This window comes from Mastomys coucha, unplaced genomic scaffold (assembly GCF_008632895.1).
Source record: "Mastomys coucha isolate ucsf_1 unplaced genomic scaffold, UCSF_Mcou_1 pScaffold6, whole genome shotgun sequence".
Lineage (NCBI taxonomy): Eukaryota > Metazoa > Chordata > Mammalia > Rodentia > Muridae > Mastomys > Mastomys coucha.
The window spans coordinates 47,405,846-47,425,530 of record NW_022196912.1 but is presented as its reverse complement, the minus strand read 5'-3'; the positions used below and the strand labels follow the sequence as shown (position 1 = coordinate 47,425,530).

Below are 19,685 nucleotides of genomic sequence, written 5' to 3'. Positions count from 1 at the left end.
TCAGAAATCCACCTGCCTCTGCCTCCCAAGTGCTGGGATTAAAGGTGTGCACCACCACTGCCTGGCATCTTATTTTATTTTTATCTTCTTAATTTTGTCTATATGTTTTTCTCTCTTTACCCTCTAGGCCCTCTGTGTATATACTATGGCTTCCAGTCTTGAGTGTGTGAACAAGTGGATCTCTGCAGCTATGTCTTTTTCGCATGCCTTTTCTTGGGCTCTTTTTTTCCCTATTCCAATGTGTTAGTTTTCTTTTTATCTTATTTTATTTTATCATTATATATCAGAATCCTGTTTGTTTTTAAGGATGGGAGTCCAGATAGGATGGGTGATGGGGAAGGACTGGGAGGAGTAGAGGGGAAATCTTCCATATCAGGATACATGATATTAGGGGAAAAGAAAATCTAGCTTCAAAGAAAGGGGAAAAAAACAACAAATAATAATTTAGAAAAAAGGAGAACATGATAAACAAAACCAAATTCATAATAATGATTTCCAGGAAAATATAGCTTCCACTGACTAATAAAAAGGCACAGTGTGAGAGCTGTTGATAGCACACTAGCCATGTGGCCTGTAGCCCACCCTGGTCTCACAGCTGCCATCTATGAAAGGAAATCTTACGTCATACAAAGAGGCAAATACATGAGAAACAGTCTGTGTACAGATCTAGTCTGCTGCACAAAATCTTCTCCATCCCCTGACTTTTCTAAAACATCACTTACCCCCTCTGAAGTCTCTAGTCTCTGCTGACATACAGCACTATCTGATATTACATAGAGACAGAGACAGAGATAGTGTTATTTATTTTTGTAAATAAAGTGGTGGTGGAAGACTCCAAGGACAGGACATGCACACATGAACTCACAGAGACTGCAAAAAGTCTTGTATATATTCAAACCGGACAAAAGTCGCAGACCTGAGAAGTGAAGGGAACATAAAGATTCCCCCTGAACAAGAACACTTTCAACTGATGCCTACTGGGGAAAGACCAAGCAGTTCTCCAACTGAGTGTCATGCCAGAGCAGGCCCAGACCTCATGCCCAGGAGTAGCTGGTAAACACAAAACAGACGCCATGTTTATTTTAATTTTGTTTCATTTTAACGCTTTTTTTCTTGCTGGTTTTTGCTTTCTTTAGTTTTCGTTTTTTGAGAGAGAAAAACATGAACTTTGTAAGTAGGGAAGTAAGTGGGAAGGACATGGAAGGAGGGGAAAGAATATGATCAAAAGTTCCAAGAAAAAATATATAAAAAAAAAAGGAGCACAATGATATATTAACAATTTAAACGCATTATATATATATATAAATACAATGAACTATTTGTAAATGTTTTAATGTTGTAAATTTAAATACAATTGCATCATTGTCCCTTTCTTTCCTGCCTCCAGGCCCTCTCTCTGATTTACCCTCCCTCCCTTTCCTACCATGCTCCCCCAATTCTCAAATTGATAGCTCCTATTTCTTTGATTATTATCATTACATATATGTACATATGTATATATATAACATGAGTCCATATAAAAAACAAGCAGATGATACACACAAGAATAAATTTTAAAATTTTAAAATAAAAAAATGAACCTTTAAAAAAAGCACTCAAATATTACCCACTGCTTAAAAAATTAACTTTTGATATAACATATTCCAGCAAAATAAAAAGCATAGTGCCAAGATGAGTCTAACCAATGTCTATATTTAAGCATCACACAAGTTAAAGCATGATTTGGAAAGATAGTTCTCTGATCAGTAAAAATATAAACATTAGAGCAGTGACTCTCAACCTGCCTGGGACCCTTTAGTACAGTTCCTCATGTTGAGGTAACCCTCCAACCAGAAAATTATTTCCTTATGACTTTATAACTATAATTCTGCTACTTTTATGAATTATAATATAAATTTCTGATGTGACCCCAAAGGGATCAAGACTCACAAGTTGAAAATCACTGCATTAGAGCATAAATTTTACAACTGAAATAGCAAAACCAGAAAAACTCAAAAAGAACATGTCAAACACATTTTTCTCGAGTTACTTTGGCATAGCCATGCCATCAAAAGTAAGCAAACCATTGATATTTAAGACATACAAAATCAAAGACCTGAATCTATAAAAGACTAAATATCACCAAAAGTTTTCACTTCTTAAAAATTACTGGGTACCCAAAGACAACAAGAAACCCACAAAGTCTCATCAGAACCCAGGTGCTGGGCTTTTCTATGTGTACTCACTAGCTATTCATCTTTCCCCTGAAAAATGGAACTTGAAGCTTGTTAGCCAGCAAAATCATGAACTCTAAACCCTTGAATTTCAAGGACCTATTTTAAATATCCAAGAAACAAAAGAACAAAGACATCTAGACATCACATCAACGTGAGATTCATCACCTAATAAACAGCCTTTCTTTGGATAGTTCCTCCAAAGAAATCACAACAAAACCTACACACAAGTGTTTACAGTCACTCTATTCATAATCCAAAAGCTAGATAGAACTCAAATTCTCCTTCAACCAGTGACTCAAAAGACAATCCCCATGACAGCATAGAATGTATTCTAATATACCCAACAATTTGAATAAATTTCAAAGGTACTAAAAGCTGGAGACTAAGGCAGCCTCAAAAGGTTATGGACTTGATGATGCCACTTAAGTGTCTTTATTACTAGACAAAACTATAATGACAGAAAAATTATGGTGGCTGCCAGGTTAGTGGGAAGGGGAAGTCTCAATCATCAAGTGATGACAGGCATATTTTCAAGAGTGGTCAAAGTATTTTGTATCATGATTATGATCATAATTACTCAAATTTTTATGTGTTAAAATGTACACACACCTGTTCATCAAAAAAGCCAATTTTACTGTATGATCATTTCTAAAGTAAACAGCATTTTCAAAAAGCCTAATTTTACTCAACCTTTCTGTAGAGAGACATTGCTCATTACAATGTTATAAACAGCCATTTTAAAAGTTCTTAGTAGTACTTATTGATAGTGATAATAAATGTCAGCAAATCAACTAAGTTAAACTGTCAAACTTCTACCAATTTTTAATCATAAAAGGACTTACCAAGTTCATTGAGACTTTGAGCAGCTTTTGTTATCTCTCTACTTCCTCCTTGCAGTTGTCCCTGGAGTCTCTTACTGAGATATAAGATGCGAATTATTCTCCGAAGCAAATCACAGGCAACCTATTCAAGTAACACAGTATTAAAAAATAACAATAGCTCTATGAACTTTCATTGTGAAGTTTTCCTTTCTTTCCAGATGTGAAACGATTTGTTCAGCCTTTTTGTTTCCCAATGGATACCACCAAATAACTATATACCTATTAAAAAGAACATCCATAATTTCATATTTAACCTTTACAACAAACCTCAACTTATCCCAAATGAAGTAAATTTGAGATTGAGATACTATGAGGTTCAAGATTCTCTTAACCCTGATATAGACCAATGGCTAGCCATTGTCAAATGCAAAGTTTCAAATAGTTCCAAAGCTAAGACCACACTTCTATGCACTTAGATGAGAATCTGTAGCGTGATGACCACGCATCAATTCTGCTTGTTGACATCCCCAGACGATAACTTGGCTGTGCCTGGCTTCCTACTATATGCCATTCCAGTTTCTCTTTCCTGAATGTCTAGTAGAATAGTCTTTAAAACTCTCAATTTCACTAGTCTTTAAAGGATAAATTATGTTTATCTGCTTGAATTTTCCTAATGGATTTTATCGATAAATTACTTAAAAAAATAGTTAAACAAAAATCCAAAAACTATCACTAACTTTTACATCGCTTCCTAGTTCTTTCTCTTTCCTAAATGTAACTGAAGTTTTTTTAAAAAATTCAAATGTGTGTGCATGCTCTAATGCAGAAACTGGGTGTAGTCATTGCCTTGAGGAGAGTAAGGTGAAAAACCAGCCTAAAGTTGACTTCCAGCCTGCACAATGATAATAAAACAGAGCTGATCTATTGATCTATGCTGCTCATCACTACCTTCTTTGAATAGACCCAAGACTAAATGAAAAACAAGGACTTTTTACTAAGGAAAACCCTAAACATTTTACAAAAAAGTAAAAACTCCAGGGGCTAGGGAAAATAACAGCTAAATACTTGATGCAAAACTTGAAGGCCAGAGGCAGACGGATTTCTGAGTTCGAGGCCAGCCTGGTCTACAGAGTGAGTTCCAGGACAGCCAGGGCTACACAGGGAAACCCTGTCTCGAAAAAAAAAAAAAAAAACAACTTTAAGGCCTGAGTCTAGATCCCCCACCACCATCAATTCATAAAACTCTAGGCACTGTGGGAATAAGTGGAATCAGAAAGATTCCTAGGAATTTCTGGTTCTTGCTAAAGGGATGAGCTCCAAGAACAGTAAGATCCCATCTCAAGAAAATATGGCAGGAAGGGATTGAGAAAGGTACTCAACACCTCTAGCCTCATACACATACACATCCATGTGCACATATCTGCACATATACACATGAAAAATTAAAAGCTCCATGAACACAACATCACTAAACATCCAGGTATGACAGTCTTTTATAGGTAAATATAAAACATACTACTGCCATCCCAGCAACACCCATACACTCACATAGCACACACACAGAAAACATGCATAGATAAGACACTCAAATAGTAAACATGTTTGCTTAGCTGCTTCTCATAGTAACTACATGATAAATAAGAATTTTCATCTAGAAATCAAATGTTAGGGCATATCTATCATTATTTATTTAATTAATTTATTGGAGACAAGATCTCACTATGTAGCTCTGGCTGGCCTGATACTTGCTTGGTAGACCAGATTGGCCTTAAACTCAAAGAAATCTACCTATCTTCTGCTTCTCGAGTGCTGGGCTTAAGGCATGCACCACAATGGCCATCTTTCAGTTAAACATCATTTTCTAAATATATACCAAAAGCAAAATATAAAATTCAAAACATAAAAAGCAATGCTGAAAAATCACCTTCATAACTCTATGCTCTCAACTAAACAACAAAAACAACCACAATGACCAGTCCCTCAATTAACAAAATTGTTTTGCTTTTTTTTAATGTATTTATTAGTTTTAGGGATGGTAGCAGTGCCACCTGAACTTCTGAAGCTCACTATGTAACACAAGCTGGATACAACTCGCCAAGCCCTGCCTCTACCTTTTAAGCGCTAGGATTCCAGGAAGAAATTCCTTCTACCTAGGATTACACCACAGAGCCTGGCAGAGCTGGCATGTTTTGATGAACAATGTGGAATCTAGAATCTTTCACAACCATTCTGAGACACTCCAGAGGCTAGGGAAGATAGCAGTTAAATGCTTGGCTCATTCATAGGGAAAAATAGCAAGCATTACTTTAAATCACCTAAAAGTATCCATCAAAAATTACTCAATCCTGCCCTATAAAGGAAATGCCTTCAAACATGTTTCAAGTTCCATTTGAATGCTTTATTCTTAATAATCTTATTCACTGCCTACTAAGTAACAAGCTCCATTCCTTCAAGGACTGCCTCAAGGCAATTCTTATCACATCTAAATTTGTACAACTGTCTCTCAATAAAATCTACTTCAGATATTTTTCTTCTTAAAAATAGTTTTCAATTCTCAGTCCTTTCTTAAAATAAACTTTGGTGCCTGTCCACTTACAAATAAATTAAATTTTCTAATAGCATTAATAAAAATCCTCATTCAACAAGTCCTAGCTAACCTAAAAGCCATTATTTCTCATCATTTCTCACCATTTCAACATACATTCCTTCCTGAAGTCAACATCCTATCCCTGTATTTTAGACTTTCACTAATAATAATCCACACTCACAGACTTATAGTTAAATGCACTTAGAACCTCCACACAACAAAAACAGAACATCAGCCATCACACACTCTGCCACATAACTATTCATCTCTTTGCTCCATCTGAGAGAAACTACTAGTCTCTTTTATGGTCATAACTTGTGTAGTGATGGGTATAGTAAAGCCTTTGTGTCTGGCTTTGAGTGAAATGGTTTAGCAAATCCTTTGCTATGTTTGGGTCAATCAGTAGAGGCTGAGAAATGTTATGAGACTGCTTAAACCTTGAAGAAGGTCTCTCTCTCTAGGAGGTCTGCACTTGGCGCTTCATGAGAGCATCCAGCTGTATTTATCTTGGTCCTAAGACACTCCTGGCAAACCTGGAACTCTGGATTTTGATTATGGCTAGCCATGGTCAAAAGGGTCTGAGATTGGTGTGGGTTGTCTGCTTAGATAAGCAGCAAAAGACAAGATAACTTTGGAAGCTGGACGCTTTCCCAGCCCAAATTAACCCTGTATAGTGTTTGAAAAAAGTAACTGGAGTGAGTTAGCTGGGTATCAGTCCTGCCTGAGAGGCTGTACCCATTTGCTTCTTCAGAAAACTAATAGCTTAGCAACTTGGTGAGTTTCTCTTGTACTGCAGCACCTATGACCAATATCAATCAATAAACTTTGTTAGCTTTATCCATGGATTTGTTACGGAAATAAATCAATATCTCCCTCCTCTCCAAAAAGAAGTAGAATTCCAAAAAGGCAGGGTTTCTTAACATCCCACTAATGATGGCCGGTGGAGAAGGGGCATTATTAATTTTGTGGGGTTACTTTTTCCATTATGAAAATATGTTTAACCATCATGAGAGACTCTGGATTCACTATCATTTTAATCCTTATTGATACCCAAATGGATCAATTTGGCTAGTTAAAACCTCTAAGAGCGAGCAACTGCACCACTCTGCCTAAATCTAAGAGATTTTTCACTCGTGATCCATAATTTTGAGCTGAACTGAAATAGCTGGTCCCCAAGAATATTTCTGAACTAGCTCTGAAGCTCCCATATCACGGACCTGGCAGCTATGGTGTCTGGTGTAAGTGTTTCAAGGTCACTTTATACGTTTTATTTATTTTCTTCCTCCAACCCAAAATCAAAAATTTCTCATAGAGACCTTTGTTTCTCTTAAGAAGCAGCAGAATGTCAAGGTCACTCTGGAACTAGGCTTGCTCACTGCTCAACTTTTTCCATAGAATGGCAGCAAATGTCAGAACTAAAATATGCCATAAATATTCATTTGATTCATTCTAGAATACAAATAAAACATTCTCAGATTAGAACTGTGCATATACATGCATACAAAATGTACACATATAAGGCTTATGATATTTTAAAATTGAGTTAAAATATCTCAACTTCATACTGATACTTTCCAATTCAATTCAGGACCAAAAGTACATAGTGTTTAACCTATCTTCCATCTTGTCTCTTAGACACTGAATACTATGGCTCTTAAGGACATAGGAAATTGTACATTAGAATAACATAAACTAATTCATTTGTTTGGTTACATACACACAAAAAGTAGTACCTAATTAACAAAGGCATTGGTATCATTTATAACACATAAAGAGTGACTTAGAATGTGCCTAAATTTTGCATATACCCTCATCACATTTTTCACAGATAAATTCTATTTCTTTGACAAACCATCTAGTTATTTCCTATACTTTATAGTCCTTTTTAAACTCAATTCTGTGCTTATTACAAGTTTTTACAAGCTAAACACCAAGAAACTAGACATCAAAAAAACAAATACTCCCATTTTAAAAATGAGGTACATATATAAGCAGAAAATTCTCAAAAGAGGAAACACAAATGGATGAGAAACATTTAAAGAAATATTCAACATCCTTAACCATCAGAGAAATTCAAATCAAAACTACTTTTAGATTCCATCTTACATCTGTCAGAATGTCTAAGATCAATAATACAAGTGACAGCTCATGCTAGAGAGAATACAGAGCAAGGGGAACACTCCTCCATTGCTGGTAGGAATGCAAACTCGTAGGGCCGCATTAAAAATCAATACGGCAGTTCCTCAGAAAATTGCGAATCAATCTACCCCAAGACCCAGCTATACTACTCTTGAGCATATACCCAAAGAATGCTTCATTCTACCACAAAAACACTTGCCCAACAACAGCTTTATTCATAATAGCTAGAAACTGAAAACAATCCTTCCTTCAACTGAAGGATGCATAAAGAAAATGTGGTCCATCTACACAATTAAGTATTAACTCAGCTGTTAAAAAACAATGACATGATGAAATTTGCAGGCAAATGGATGGAATTAGAACGAAATCATCCTGTACCACGTGGTGGCAGTGTACACTTTTAATCCCAGCACTTGGGAGGCAGAGGCAGGCAGATGTCTGTTTGAGGCCAGCCTGGTTTGAAGAGTAAGTTCCAGGACAGCCAGGGATATACAGAAAAACACTGTCTCAAAAAAAAAAAAAACAAAACAAAAACAAACAAACAAAACAAAACAAGCAGGGCCTGGAGAGATCACTCAGCTGTTTAAGAGTGCTGACTGCTCTTCCAGAGGTCCTCAGTTCAATTCCCAGCAACCACATGGTGGCTCACAACTATCTGTAATGAGATTTGGTGCCCTCTTCTGGTGTGTCTGAAGTTGGCTACAGTGTACCCATAAGTACAAAAAACAAAACAAGCAAACAAACAAACAAACAAAAAATCTTCCTGAGTGAGGTAATGCAGACCCAGAAAGATCAACACGTACTCGTAAGTGGACATTAGCTGTTAAGTAAAGGACAATCTACAAACTCAGAGAGACTAAGTAACAAGAGGTCAAAGGGGTTACATACGGATCCTTCCTGGGAAGGAGAAATAGAATAGATTTTGTGGGTGGAGATGGAACCAGGCAGGGGGAGCAGGAGAGAGTGGGAGAGAGTACTGGGAAAGATGACTAGAAATGAGAGTAGGCAGAGGAGGTAGTGTAGAAACATAATAGTACAATGGAAACCCCCACAAAAGTGACCCTAGCAAAGTCTCCTAATAATGGAGGATACAGAGCTTGAACTTCTTCTGTAATCAGGTAAGGAAGTCAATGAAAAGAATGCTAATGATATTCTGCTATAGATCAGTGACTAGAACAACTGTCACCAAAAGAGTGTCATCTAACAACTGGCAGGAGCAGATGTAGAGATCCACAGGCAAACACTCAGCAGAAGAGGGAGAGGAAGGGTTGTAGAAGCCAGAAGATGGACTCTATGGGAACATGCTCACAGCATCATCTAGGCAGGCGTCACAGACTTAAGTGACAATTATGGAACCTGAATGGGTCTTAACTAGGTCTTCTTGCATACACTTAATGGTAATGTAGCTTGGTATTCTTGTGGGACTTCCCATAACAGGAAGGGGGTGTCTCTAACTCTTTTGCCTGAGCTTAGGACCCTTTCTCTCCTACTGAGTCGGCACATGTAGCTATAATATGAGAGTTTATGCCCAGTCTTATTTTAGTGGATATCTCTGGGAGGCATGCTTTTTGTTTGTTTATTTGTTGTTTAAAGGAAAACAAAATAGGAGCTGATCTGAGGGAAAGGGGATGTAGGGGGAAGTCCTGGGAGGAGTTGAGGGAGAAGAAACTGCACTTAGGATGTAATGAATAAGAAAGCCTTTACACTGGTATTTGCCTAATTATTTTGGTTGAGTGAAGTAGTATAAAGAGAATCTCTTATGTAGTGTGAAGACATATAACCTGTCAATAAAAAGCCTATGGCTAATGAACTGAGGCAGGATTAGAAGATGGGACATCCAGCAGTGAGAGGATTCTTGGAAATAGTCAGGTGCAGTAGATTTACCCCAAATGCTGAAAGAGACAGTTTTATGAAACTTAGGAGAGGGAGCCAACCACATAGCAGGAGCTAGTCAGGGAACACAAGCCAAAGCTTTTGGTCTAGGCATTTATATATGATATATTAAGTCTCAGAGTCATTATTTTGGAGAGCAAAGAAGTCGCGTGGGAAAGCCTATGGTTATAAAGTAGTTTGTCATGGGAACCATATTCTCTGCTTTCTTTTATGCTGATATGAGTCTCTACACTTGAAAAGCAGTTCAACTGACATATCAATTATCTATTAGTCTTTAAGAAACCAGCACAAAATTCAATGGTTGAAAATTATTTCACACTCTGTAGCTTGACAACTAGGGAAGAATTAATGTTGTGTCTTGTGGGATCACTACTCTCTCTGTTGTACTGAGCCAACAACTAGGTTGGTCTGACAGAAGAAGAAAGCATCACTGATACATCAGGTGCAACAATGCTTCCATACATGTTAGAGCCACACAGCTAGTTGGGCTTCCTCAGAGCATAATGGTCCTCAGTCAGTCATCCTTCTTCCAAATGCTAGCTTTTACAGAGCAGAAACCTAAGCTGCTGCAACCCTAAAAAAATAAGCCTTAAGCCAGGTGGTGGTGGTGCACGCCTATAATCCCAGCACTTGGGAGGCAGAGGCAGGCCGATTTCTGAGTTCGAGGCCAGCCTGGTCTACTGAGTAAGTTCCAGGACAGCCAGGGCTACACAGGGAAACCCTGTCTTGAAAAAAAAAAAAACTCAAACTAGCTCTCATAATACCAGAAGGTAGCATGCAAACTTCCAAAGGAAAGAGACAACCAACAGTTCTACCCAGCTATGATACATATGAACTACATCCACATCAATGAATACCTACGTGGTACAATAACCCTATAATAACCCTATACAGATGGAGTAGTGGCACACAAACCTTGGTGGTAATCAACAGCTCTCTAATTGAATAAGATCTGCTAAACAAGAGAGATACCCATGCTAGCTACTGGAACCTAGCTAACTACTCAGGTGCTAGTGGAATCATAGTGGAGGAGAATCTATGCTATTAAATCAGCATAATTTCTAACAACAGTCTATAAACAATTGTCTTTATAACCACACCCCTCATCAAGGACACTTCTTTGGGTTGCAGACGGAAATGACTACAAAAAAAAACTACAATGAATGAAAATGCAGGGCTGGCGAGATGGCTTAGCGGGTAAGAGCTCTGACTGTTCTTCTGAAGGTCCTGAGTTCGGATTTCCAGCAATCACATGGTGGCTCACAACCATCTGTGATAAAGATCTGACGCCCTCTTCTGGTGTGTCTGAAAACAGCTACAATGTATTACCCTGGAGAGTAAGGGGGGGGGCGGGGGGCGGGAGGGGCAGGAGGAGCAAGTAGGGGCACCGGAGCAAGCAGGGCCATCCTGAGTTCAATTCCCAACAGCCACGTGATGGCTCAGGGCCATCTGTACAGCTACAGTATACTCACACATAAAAAATAAATTTAAAAATAAAAAAGAAAATGCAAACTTGTAAACACAGTCCCATTGGACATATTTACATAACACCACATTTACATAACACTCCTATACCTAAGGCTCAGGGAACAATGCAGAAGAGGGGGCAGAAAAATAGTAAGAACCAGTGGATCAGGGAGTTTGCTGTGAGACTGTGTCTCCTAGTAATATCATAAACTATGTCCATAAGGTCCTACCAACTTTACTGTCCAAGAATGACATTAATGGACATGCCAAACTAGGCAAGGAAAAGCTCGCATGGCCTCAACCCTACACAAAGAACTATAGGTAAATGAGAAAAGCTGGGAGCAGGAAAGGTGGTCTTCCCCCAGAGAAGAGCACACCCACTGATTGCCCAGTGCCAAATAGTCAGCCACAAACACATACATAAGTGACCTTACACGGACACAACCGGTGATACTTAGGAATTTGTATGTATGAATACATAAATGCATGCAATAACAATGAAAAAAGAGGCTATTAATTTTAAGGTAAGCAGACAGGGATATATGGAATGCTTGGAGAAAGGAAACGGAAGAGAGAAATGTTATACTTAAATTATAACCTCAAAAATAAACAACAACCAAAAAGTAAGCCTCAAATTAGCCTCAAGTCTCTTACATTATGGGTTTTTTGTGGCTTCCTATCCTAATCACTCTATATGCTATTAGATCATTTACAGAGCTGACATTTCAATTCTATTACTTTCTTCTTCCCTTTATGATATATTCACTTGCTCAGAGCATAGTTATAAAGCCAGTAAGGTAAAGATATACTCTATAACAAATGAAGATAAAACAGAGCTAGAGATATAGCGCCATTGGTAGACAACTTGCCTAGAATGCACAAGGCCAGGGGTTTGATCCCTAGCAATGTATAAAACCAAGCACAGCAGTATGTGAGAAGTGGAGACTGGAGGGGTTCAAGGGCATACTCAGGTACATAGTAAGTTTCAGGTCAACTTGGGCTCTGTGAGACTGCACCTCAAAAAAAAAAAAGTAGATAAAATAATTTGATAATATCAACTAAAACCAAAACTTTTAAAATGAAAAAATATTTAATAGCCAGAACACATAAGATTTTAAATTTTTAAAACTGAGATAAGTAACTCAAAATTATTTTTAAAATTTATGAAGGATATATGAATCATATCAACAAGCCCTATTATATATTTTAAAACATATAGGTAGTTTTAAAAACATATAAATGTTGAAAGTTTTAAACCTTAAATTTTCACTGACTCTTTAAAATTTAAATGCTCAATGTAAAAGATTATAAGCTCTTCAAACTTTTTCTGAAAAAACTAAAGCAATTCATAAGCAAACATTATTACTAAAATGAATTAAGATAAAGATAATCTTTGGGGTGCTAATTAAATTCAACTGATGTATTCATATATATGAATGAAGCCAGAATCTTCTACTTTAGGAAAGAAAAGGCTTTCTGGGAAGAGACTGAAATGGAAGTGGAGGCAGGACAGAAAGGTAGAAAAAGAGACTTTCTTCTACTTGGCGATATAGTCACAGGACGAAAAAATCCTTCATAGCTCTTTCCTTCCTGCTTTCCTATACCACATATAAACTAACTTGGAACTCAAGAAAGAGACAGGGTAAACAAGAATATCAGTTTTCCCAGTGTTTAAAATGTAAACATAGTAAACAGGATAACAATGATTAAAAGCCTAAGCTCATGAAGAGCCCCCAGGGCACAGAACAAATTAAAAGGCAACACATTTCTAAGACAAACTTCCCTAGAACAGGCATTGCTGAGGCATGGTTTGGTGCGCAGGCTTTTCAAGCAACTCTACCTACTTTCCTTCCTTCCTCATGGTGATCTGGAGCTATCTGTTTCATTCAATCATCACTCTCTCTAGGGCATCCCAGGATTATCTCTGTATGGACTGTGTCCATACTCTGAAATGTGTTTGTCTCTTCTTCTTCTTCTGGCCGTTAGACACATCCTTTACTGTTTCTCATGTTAAGGGAAATATTCCCAATTTTACAAAGAACCTTCTACTTGCCGTGTCCAATTTCTAACTGGGGACAACTGAATTTATAGAGTCTTAGGAAGAAAGTTGATTTTCCTTTGCACTATTGCCCAGCCTCAACACTGAAGAACAAGTCTTTAGACTAATTCTCCAGCTCAAACTGTTCTCTAAATGGAGGGAGAATAGTAAAAAACCTCCTATGTCCAGGCTTTTATATCCAGACTGGAAACTGAGAAACTGCTTCGAGGTTTGTGTAACTACCAGATACACTGAGTAACTCCTATGTGCAATCAATACCTTGTCAGTAAACTTCCTGTACCTCTGCCATACCTACTACAAAGATATGAAAGCCAATGGGAACACCCACTATCTCCTCACCAACTCCCATTTGCTCTCCCAGACTCTTTCCCTCCTCCCCTCCTTCCCTCTCCTGACTATTCCCACATGAAGTAAGTTCCTTTTCCTCTCTGCCCTCCAGACCAGCCATCTAGCCAATCTCATAGGATGCTCAGTCCAAGAGACTGAGGTCAGGAAACAGTCAACCAAACCCAATCAAGGAAATTTGTTCTCATTACAGGACACATTGAATGGACATGTAGACAGTTTCAGAATATATTCCCCTTTACAGTGACATACATGGTCCAATTTAAGGATAATTTTGGTGGATTCTCATAAATCCATAATGGATTCTAAAGGAGCTCTAGACAGCTCAAATGTTGCTAGCATGGCTCTGGCTGGCCTTGCCCTTCTCCCCCATTCCATCTACCTTGCTAAAAACTGTTAGATTATATTCCCGAAAGCTAGCTGCCAAGGTCTATTCCCTTATTTGGCCATTTCTTCCTCCTTAGCCTGACTGCCAAGGTCCAGCTATCAAAGTACTGAAGTACAGCAATCAAAAGCCCCCTTTGGCTCACCTAATTAACATGCCCAAACAAAATTGAACACCTTATCATGTGGGGTTTCCCTTTGTACCTTTACAAACTGCCATTTTCCTATATGCCACCTCTTATCTTCCCTAAGAGGCAGTCCTCTGTTCCCATGGGACAGATACCCCTGCCCACTTTCCCTTGTTCCCTTCCCCTTCTCCTTTATCCTCTATATCCTCTCTTACCTCTTATTCCCTTGCCCTCTGTCCTGCTGGGGCAAATATACTACTGCATTCTAACCGATTTTAACACAAACCTCCCTGTTTACTCTTCTTAAGGATTACACAGGCAAGGTCATTTGCTGTCATTTTTTCTGCCAGAGTCAGAAAGCAGCCTCTCTAGCTTTTCTTCCCCACTTAATAAAGGATCTCTCTGTGAAGACATGTTTGGGTGTGGTTTGAAGGTTCCTGGGTCCAAAAGGGAACCTTCAATGTGTGGGGGGTCAGCTTCAGATTCAAGGATGACTTATTTCATATGAGCTTCATGTCTTAACAGGAAGTCATTGGAGTATTGATTTATTGGCACTTCTGATGAAAAGAAGTGAATTCTTCAGAAACTACTGAAATAGCTGATGAGCTAGCAGTTAACACCCTAACTCATAATGTCTAAACACATGGGGGATTAAAATGGTCCCCACACAGGTCTTAGTTGGAACCCCAACTTATTTATAGAGCTAGAAAAGAAACTAGGCAAATTGCCTCTTGCAACAGAAAATGTGAATTCTACTTAAAGCTATCAGATTTGGCAGGGTCAAAAAAAAGAAAAAGAATATTATGATTTTTCTCAACCACTTATTAAGGCCTTCTGAAAACCACCAATACCAAATCAGAATTGGTAGAAACATGAGACTTAATAGCTATAAATTTTATAACAGAAGCTATCCCAGATATTTAGAGAATGTTACAAAAGCATGTGTTAAGGTATTTAATGCCATTTTAGATACAGTAGAAGAGGATCTTGAGGCTACAACAGCAGAAAAAAATAAGTAGAAGGAAAAAAAAAAAAAGCAAGGAGCAGATAGGAGAAGAAAAGGCAGCTGTGCACTGCTTTAGTTCAACCATCAGTTCACAGTAATCCACAAAACTCCAGAAAACATACTCAATGAGATTTATGCCACAGCAGTCAGAACCAATGTATATATGACTGAAAGGTGGAGCACTGAATAGCAACTATTCTGAGTAGCCCTGAAAGGGCCAGCTACAAACAATTCCCTTAGAGCAACATCCTGGGCACAGTCTCCCAAGAGGGAGAATCCATGCATGAACTGCAAAGGCCCTTAGACCTGCATGCACAGGAGTGTGGAGCCATCCTTTGCAATCGTTTATGTTTTCAGGGACATGCTGAAGTCCTGTGCCATGAGAACTGAGGAAAGATCTAGATGACACTCTGCTCTGGCTCTGTGGAAACATACCTGTTTTCCTTCTGGGAGAAAGAGCCGACGCCCAGCTTATTAAGGAGATTCCTATCCCGCAGGGATGCGGGAGGGAATGGTGGTAACCTGCCTTACCACTGAGGAGAAAAGGAATCATCTTCCCTCAGGCTACCCCTTGGTGTTTGTTACTGGGCAGCTGGCATCAGACAAATGGTCAGCAATCTGGGTTAGGACAGGTAAGGCAGCTTCTGTATCCAGTAAGTATTCTCTATTCCTGACTGCCATATTCCACGTTACTGAGGCCTCACTAATGTGGTACTGTACTTGCAGGCTGTACAAACTGGATTCGGTGAACTTTTAAAATATATATATATATATATATATATATATATATATATATATATATATATTTTGAACAGGACAGGAAAGTCAACAAGGTATCTGTTAGGCAAGAGGGAAGAGAAGGAAAATGGGGGTGGATGTAATCAGGATCCATTGTGTACATGTGTGGAATCCCTAAAGAATAACTTCAACAGAAGACACTTAGCATCAACTGGGCCTCTACCCCTTCATGAGCAAGCACAGACACCTGTATATACCACAGGCACAACAAATTTTCCCACTTATAAAAACAATTATGAAAAATAAAGATAAAGACATGAGACCAGCATCCCCTGATCTCCCTCCATATTCTGGCCCATAAACTGCCTGCTTTAGCAGAAACCAGCACAATTTGTTCTAGGGTCTACAAACAGCCTCCAACTGCACCTTGTGCCCAGGGCTTCATATTCCAGCCCATAACTCGGGCAGAAGACTTCTGCTTTATAAGAGGCCACACCATACTAGGAAACCCAGAGACTAAGCAGTCACCCAGAAGCCCAGAGGTGACACAGATACTTGGAAGCCCAGAAGAAATGTTAGCATCCAATATTCCAGAGGTCACATAGGTCACAAAAACCCAGCAGAGATATCTTACCGAACCTGAAAACTCACTGGTATCCAGAATTCCAGTTCAGAACCAGAAGACCAGAAACAGAAACCAAGAGAAAATACATTCAAAAAGCATCCAACAAAAATAAACTTGGAACTCAGCAGCTATAATAACCCTTAAAACAGATGACTAGAGGTCAGTATAAGAACACAATCAACAACAGTCAGGCAATATAGCAGCACCAGAGCCCAGCTATGTGACTACAGCAAGCCCTGGATATTCTAACACAGCTGAAGCACAAGAAAATGGCCTTAATTCCTATCTTATGACAATGATAGAGGCCTTTAAAGAGGAAATTAATAAATTCCTTAAAGAAATACAAACAGGTGAAGGCAATGGATAAAGTTTCTCAAAATCTGAAAATAGAAATAGAATCCATGAAGAAAACACAAACAGAAGAATCCTAGAGATGAAAAATCTAGGTAAGCGAAAAGAAACTACAGATGCAAGCATCACCAACAAAATACAAGAGATGGAAGAGAGAATCTCAAGTGTAGAAAATATGATAGAAGAAACTGATACATCAGTCAAAGAAAATGTTAAATCTAAAAAGTTCCTGAAACAACCAGACAGTGGTGGTGCACGCCTTTAATCCCAGCACTTGGGAGGCAGAGGCAGGGAGATTTCTGAGTTCAAGGCCAGCCTGGTCTACAGAGTAAATTCCAGGACAGCCAGGACTATACAGAAAAACCCTGTCTCAAACAAAGCAAAACAAAACAAAACAAAACAAAAAACAAACAAAAAAAAAGAAATTAGATTAATCTCATATTAATGACTTAACAGCACACTTGAAAGCTCTATAACACAAAGAAGCAAACACAACCAAGAGGAGTAGACAGGAAGAAATAATCAAACTCAGGAATAAAATCAATAAATTAGAAACAAAGAGAACATTACAAATACTTAATGAAACAAAGAGTTGGTTCTTTAAGAAAAAAAAAAAATAAGACAACTCCTTAGACAAACTAATTAAAAGACAAAAGGAGAATGTCTATATTAACAACACCAGAAACGAAAAGGGAGACATCACAACAGACACTGAGGACATCCAAAGAATCGTTAGGTCACACTCCAGAAACCTCTATTCCACAAAATTGGAAAATCTAAAAGAAACGGACATTTTTCTTAATAGGTATCACTTAACCAAAGTTAACTAAAAATGAGACAAGCAATTTAAATAGACCTATAACTCCTAAGGAAAGCAGTCATCAAAAGCCTCCCAACCAATAAAAGCCCAGGGCCAGATGGTTTGAGCACAGAATTCTACCAGACCTTCAAAGAAGAATTAATACCAATACTCCTTAAATTACTCCACAAAATAGAAACAAAAGGGACTTTACCAAATTCATTTTATGAAGCCACAGTCACCCTAATACCCACACTACACAAAGACTCAACCAAGGAAATTACAAATTTCCCTCATGAACACGAATGCAAAAATACTCACTTGCCAACTGAATCCAAAAACACATCAAAAAGATAGCCCAACATGATCAAGTAAGCTTCATCCCACGGATGTAGTGATGGTCAACATATAAATATCTGTCAACGTAATGTACCACATAAACAAACTGAAAGGAAAACAACCACATGGTCATCCCATTTGATGCTAAAAAAGCCTTTGACAAAAATCCAGCACCCCTTCATGATTAAACTCTTAGATCAGGGATATATCTACATTTAATAAAGGCAAGAAGAAACAGCAAGCCAATAGCCATCATCAAATTAAATGGCGAGCAACTTAAAACAATTCCACTAAAATCAGGGATAAGACAAGGTTGCCCACTCTCTCTGTATCTCTTCAATACAGTACTTGAAGTTCTAGATCAAGCAATAAGACACCTAAAGGAAATCAAGGGGATACAAATTGGAAATGGAAGAAGTCAAAGTATCACTATTCACAGGTGATATGATATTATACATAAACAACCCCCAAAATTCTACCACGGAACTCCTACAGCTGATAAACAACTTCAGCAGCATGGCTAGATATAAAATTACCTTAAAAAAAAATCAATAACCCTCCAACATACAATGATAAACAGGCTGAGAAAAAAAATCAGGAAAACAGCTTCCTTCACAATAGTAACAAATAATATAAAATATCCTGGTGTAACCAAGCACTAGAAAGACCTGGATGACATGAACTTCAAGTCTTTAAAGAATTCAGAGAAGATATCAGAAGATGGAAAGATCTCCTATGTCCATGGATCAGTAGGATTAACATAGTAAAAATGGCTATCTTACCAAAAGCAATCTACAGATTGAACACAAGTCCAATCAAAATTCCAACACAATTTTTTACAGACCTTGAAAGAAAAATATTCAACTTCATAAACAAAACAAAAAAGCTCAGGATAGCTGGAAAAAAAAATACTGTACAATAAAAGAACATCCAGAGGCATCACCATCCCTAATTTCAAGCTGTACTATAGAGCAATAGTAATAAAAACTGCATGGTATTCATACACGAATAGACAGGTTGATCAATGGAATTAAATGAAGCCCCTGAAATAAATCCACACACCTTGGACACTTGGCTTTTCACAAAGAAGCCAAAATTATACAATGGAAAAAAAGAAAATACCTTGAACAAATGATGCTGTTCTAACTGGATGTAGGCATGAATGCAAATACATCCATATTTACTACCCTGCACAAAACTCAAGTCCAAGTGGATCAAAGATCTTGACATACCACCAGATATACTGAACCTCACTCATAAAAGAGAAAGTGGGAAATAGCCCTGAACCCATAGGTACAGGAAACAGCTTCCTGAACAGAACACCAATAGCCTAGTCACTAAGATCAACAATTAATAAACGGGACCTCATGAAACCAAAAAGCTTCTATAAGGCAAAGGACACTGGTAATTTGACAAAGTGCCAGCCTTTGGAATAGGACAGTATTTTTACCAACTCCACAACTGATTGAGGACTAATATCCAAAATATATAAAGACCTCAAGAAACTAGATAGCAAATAATAATAATAATAATAATAATAATAATCCAATTAAAAAATGGAATATAGATCTAAACAGAGAATTATCACTAGAAGAATCTCAAATGGCTGAGAAACACTTAAAGAAATGTTCAATGTCCTTAGCTATCAGAGAAGTACAAATAAAAGCAACTCTGAGATTCCATTTTAGACCTGTCAGAATGGCTAAGATTTAAAAAATAAAAAACGCCGGGCGGTGGTGGCGCACGCCTTTAATCCCAGCACTTGGGAGGCAGAGGCAGGCGGATTTC

At 38.0% G+C, this 19,685-nt stretch overlaps 1 protein-coding gene across 4 annotated transcripts in view; it reads right to left on the bottom strand.

The window, feature by feature from the left end:
* Cog5 (component of oligomeric golgi complex 5) overlaps nt 1–19,685 on the bottom strand; it is a 305,629-nt gene that overhangs the window by 262,547 nt on the left and 23,397 nt on the right. For all 4 annotated transcript variants that reach the window (XM_031357459.1, XM_031357460.1, XM_031357458.1 and 1 more), the window contains exon 6: nt 3,059–3,179. In XM_031357459.1, coding sequence (XP_031213319.1) covers nt 3,059–3,179 — 121 coding nt within the window. The remainder of the gene's footprint in view (nt 1–3,058; nt 3,180–19,685) is intronic.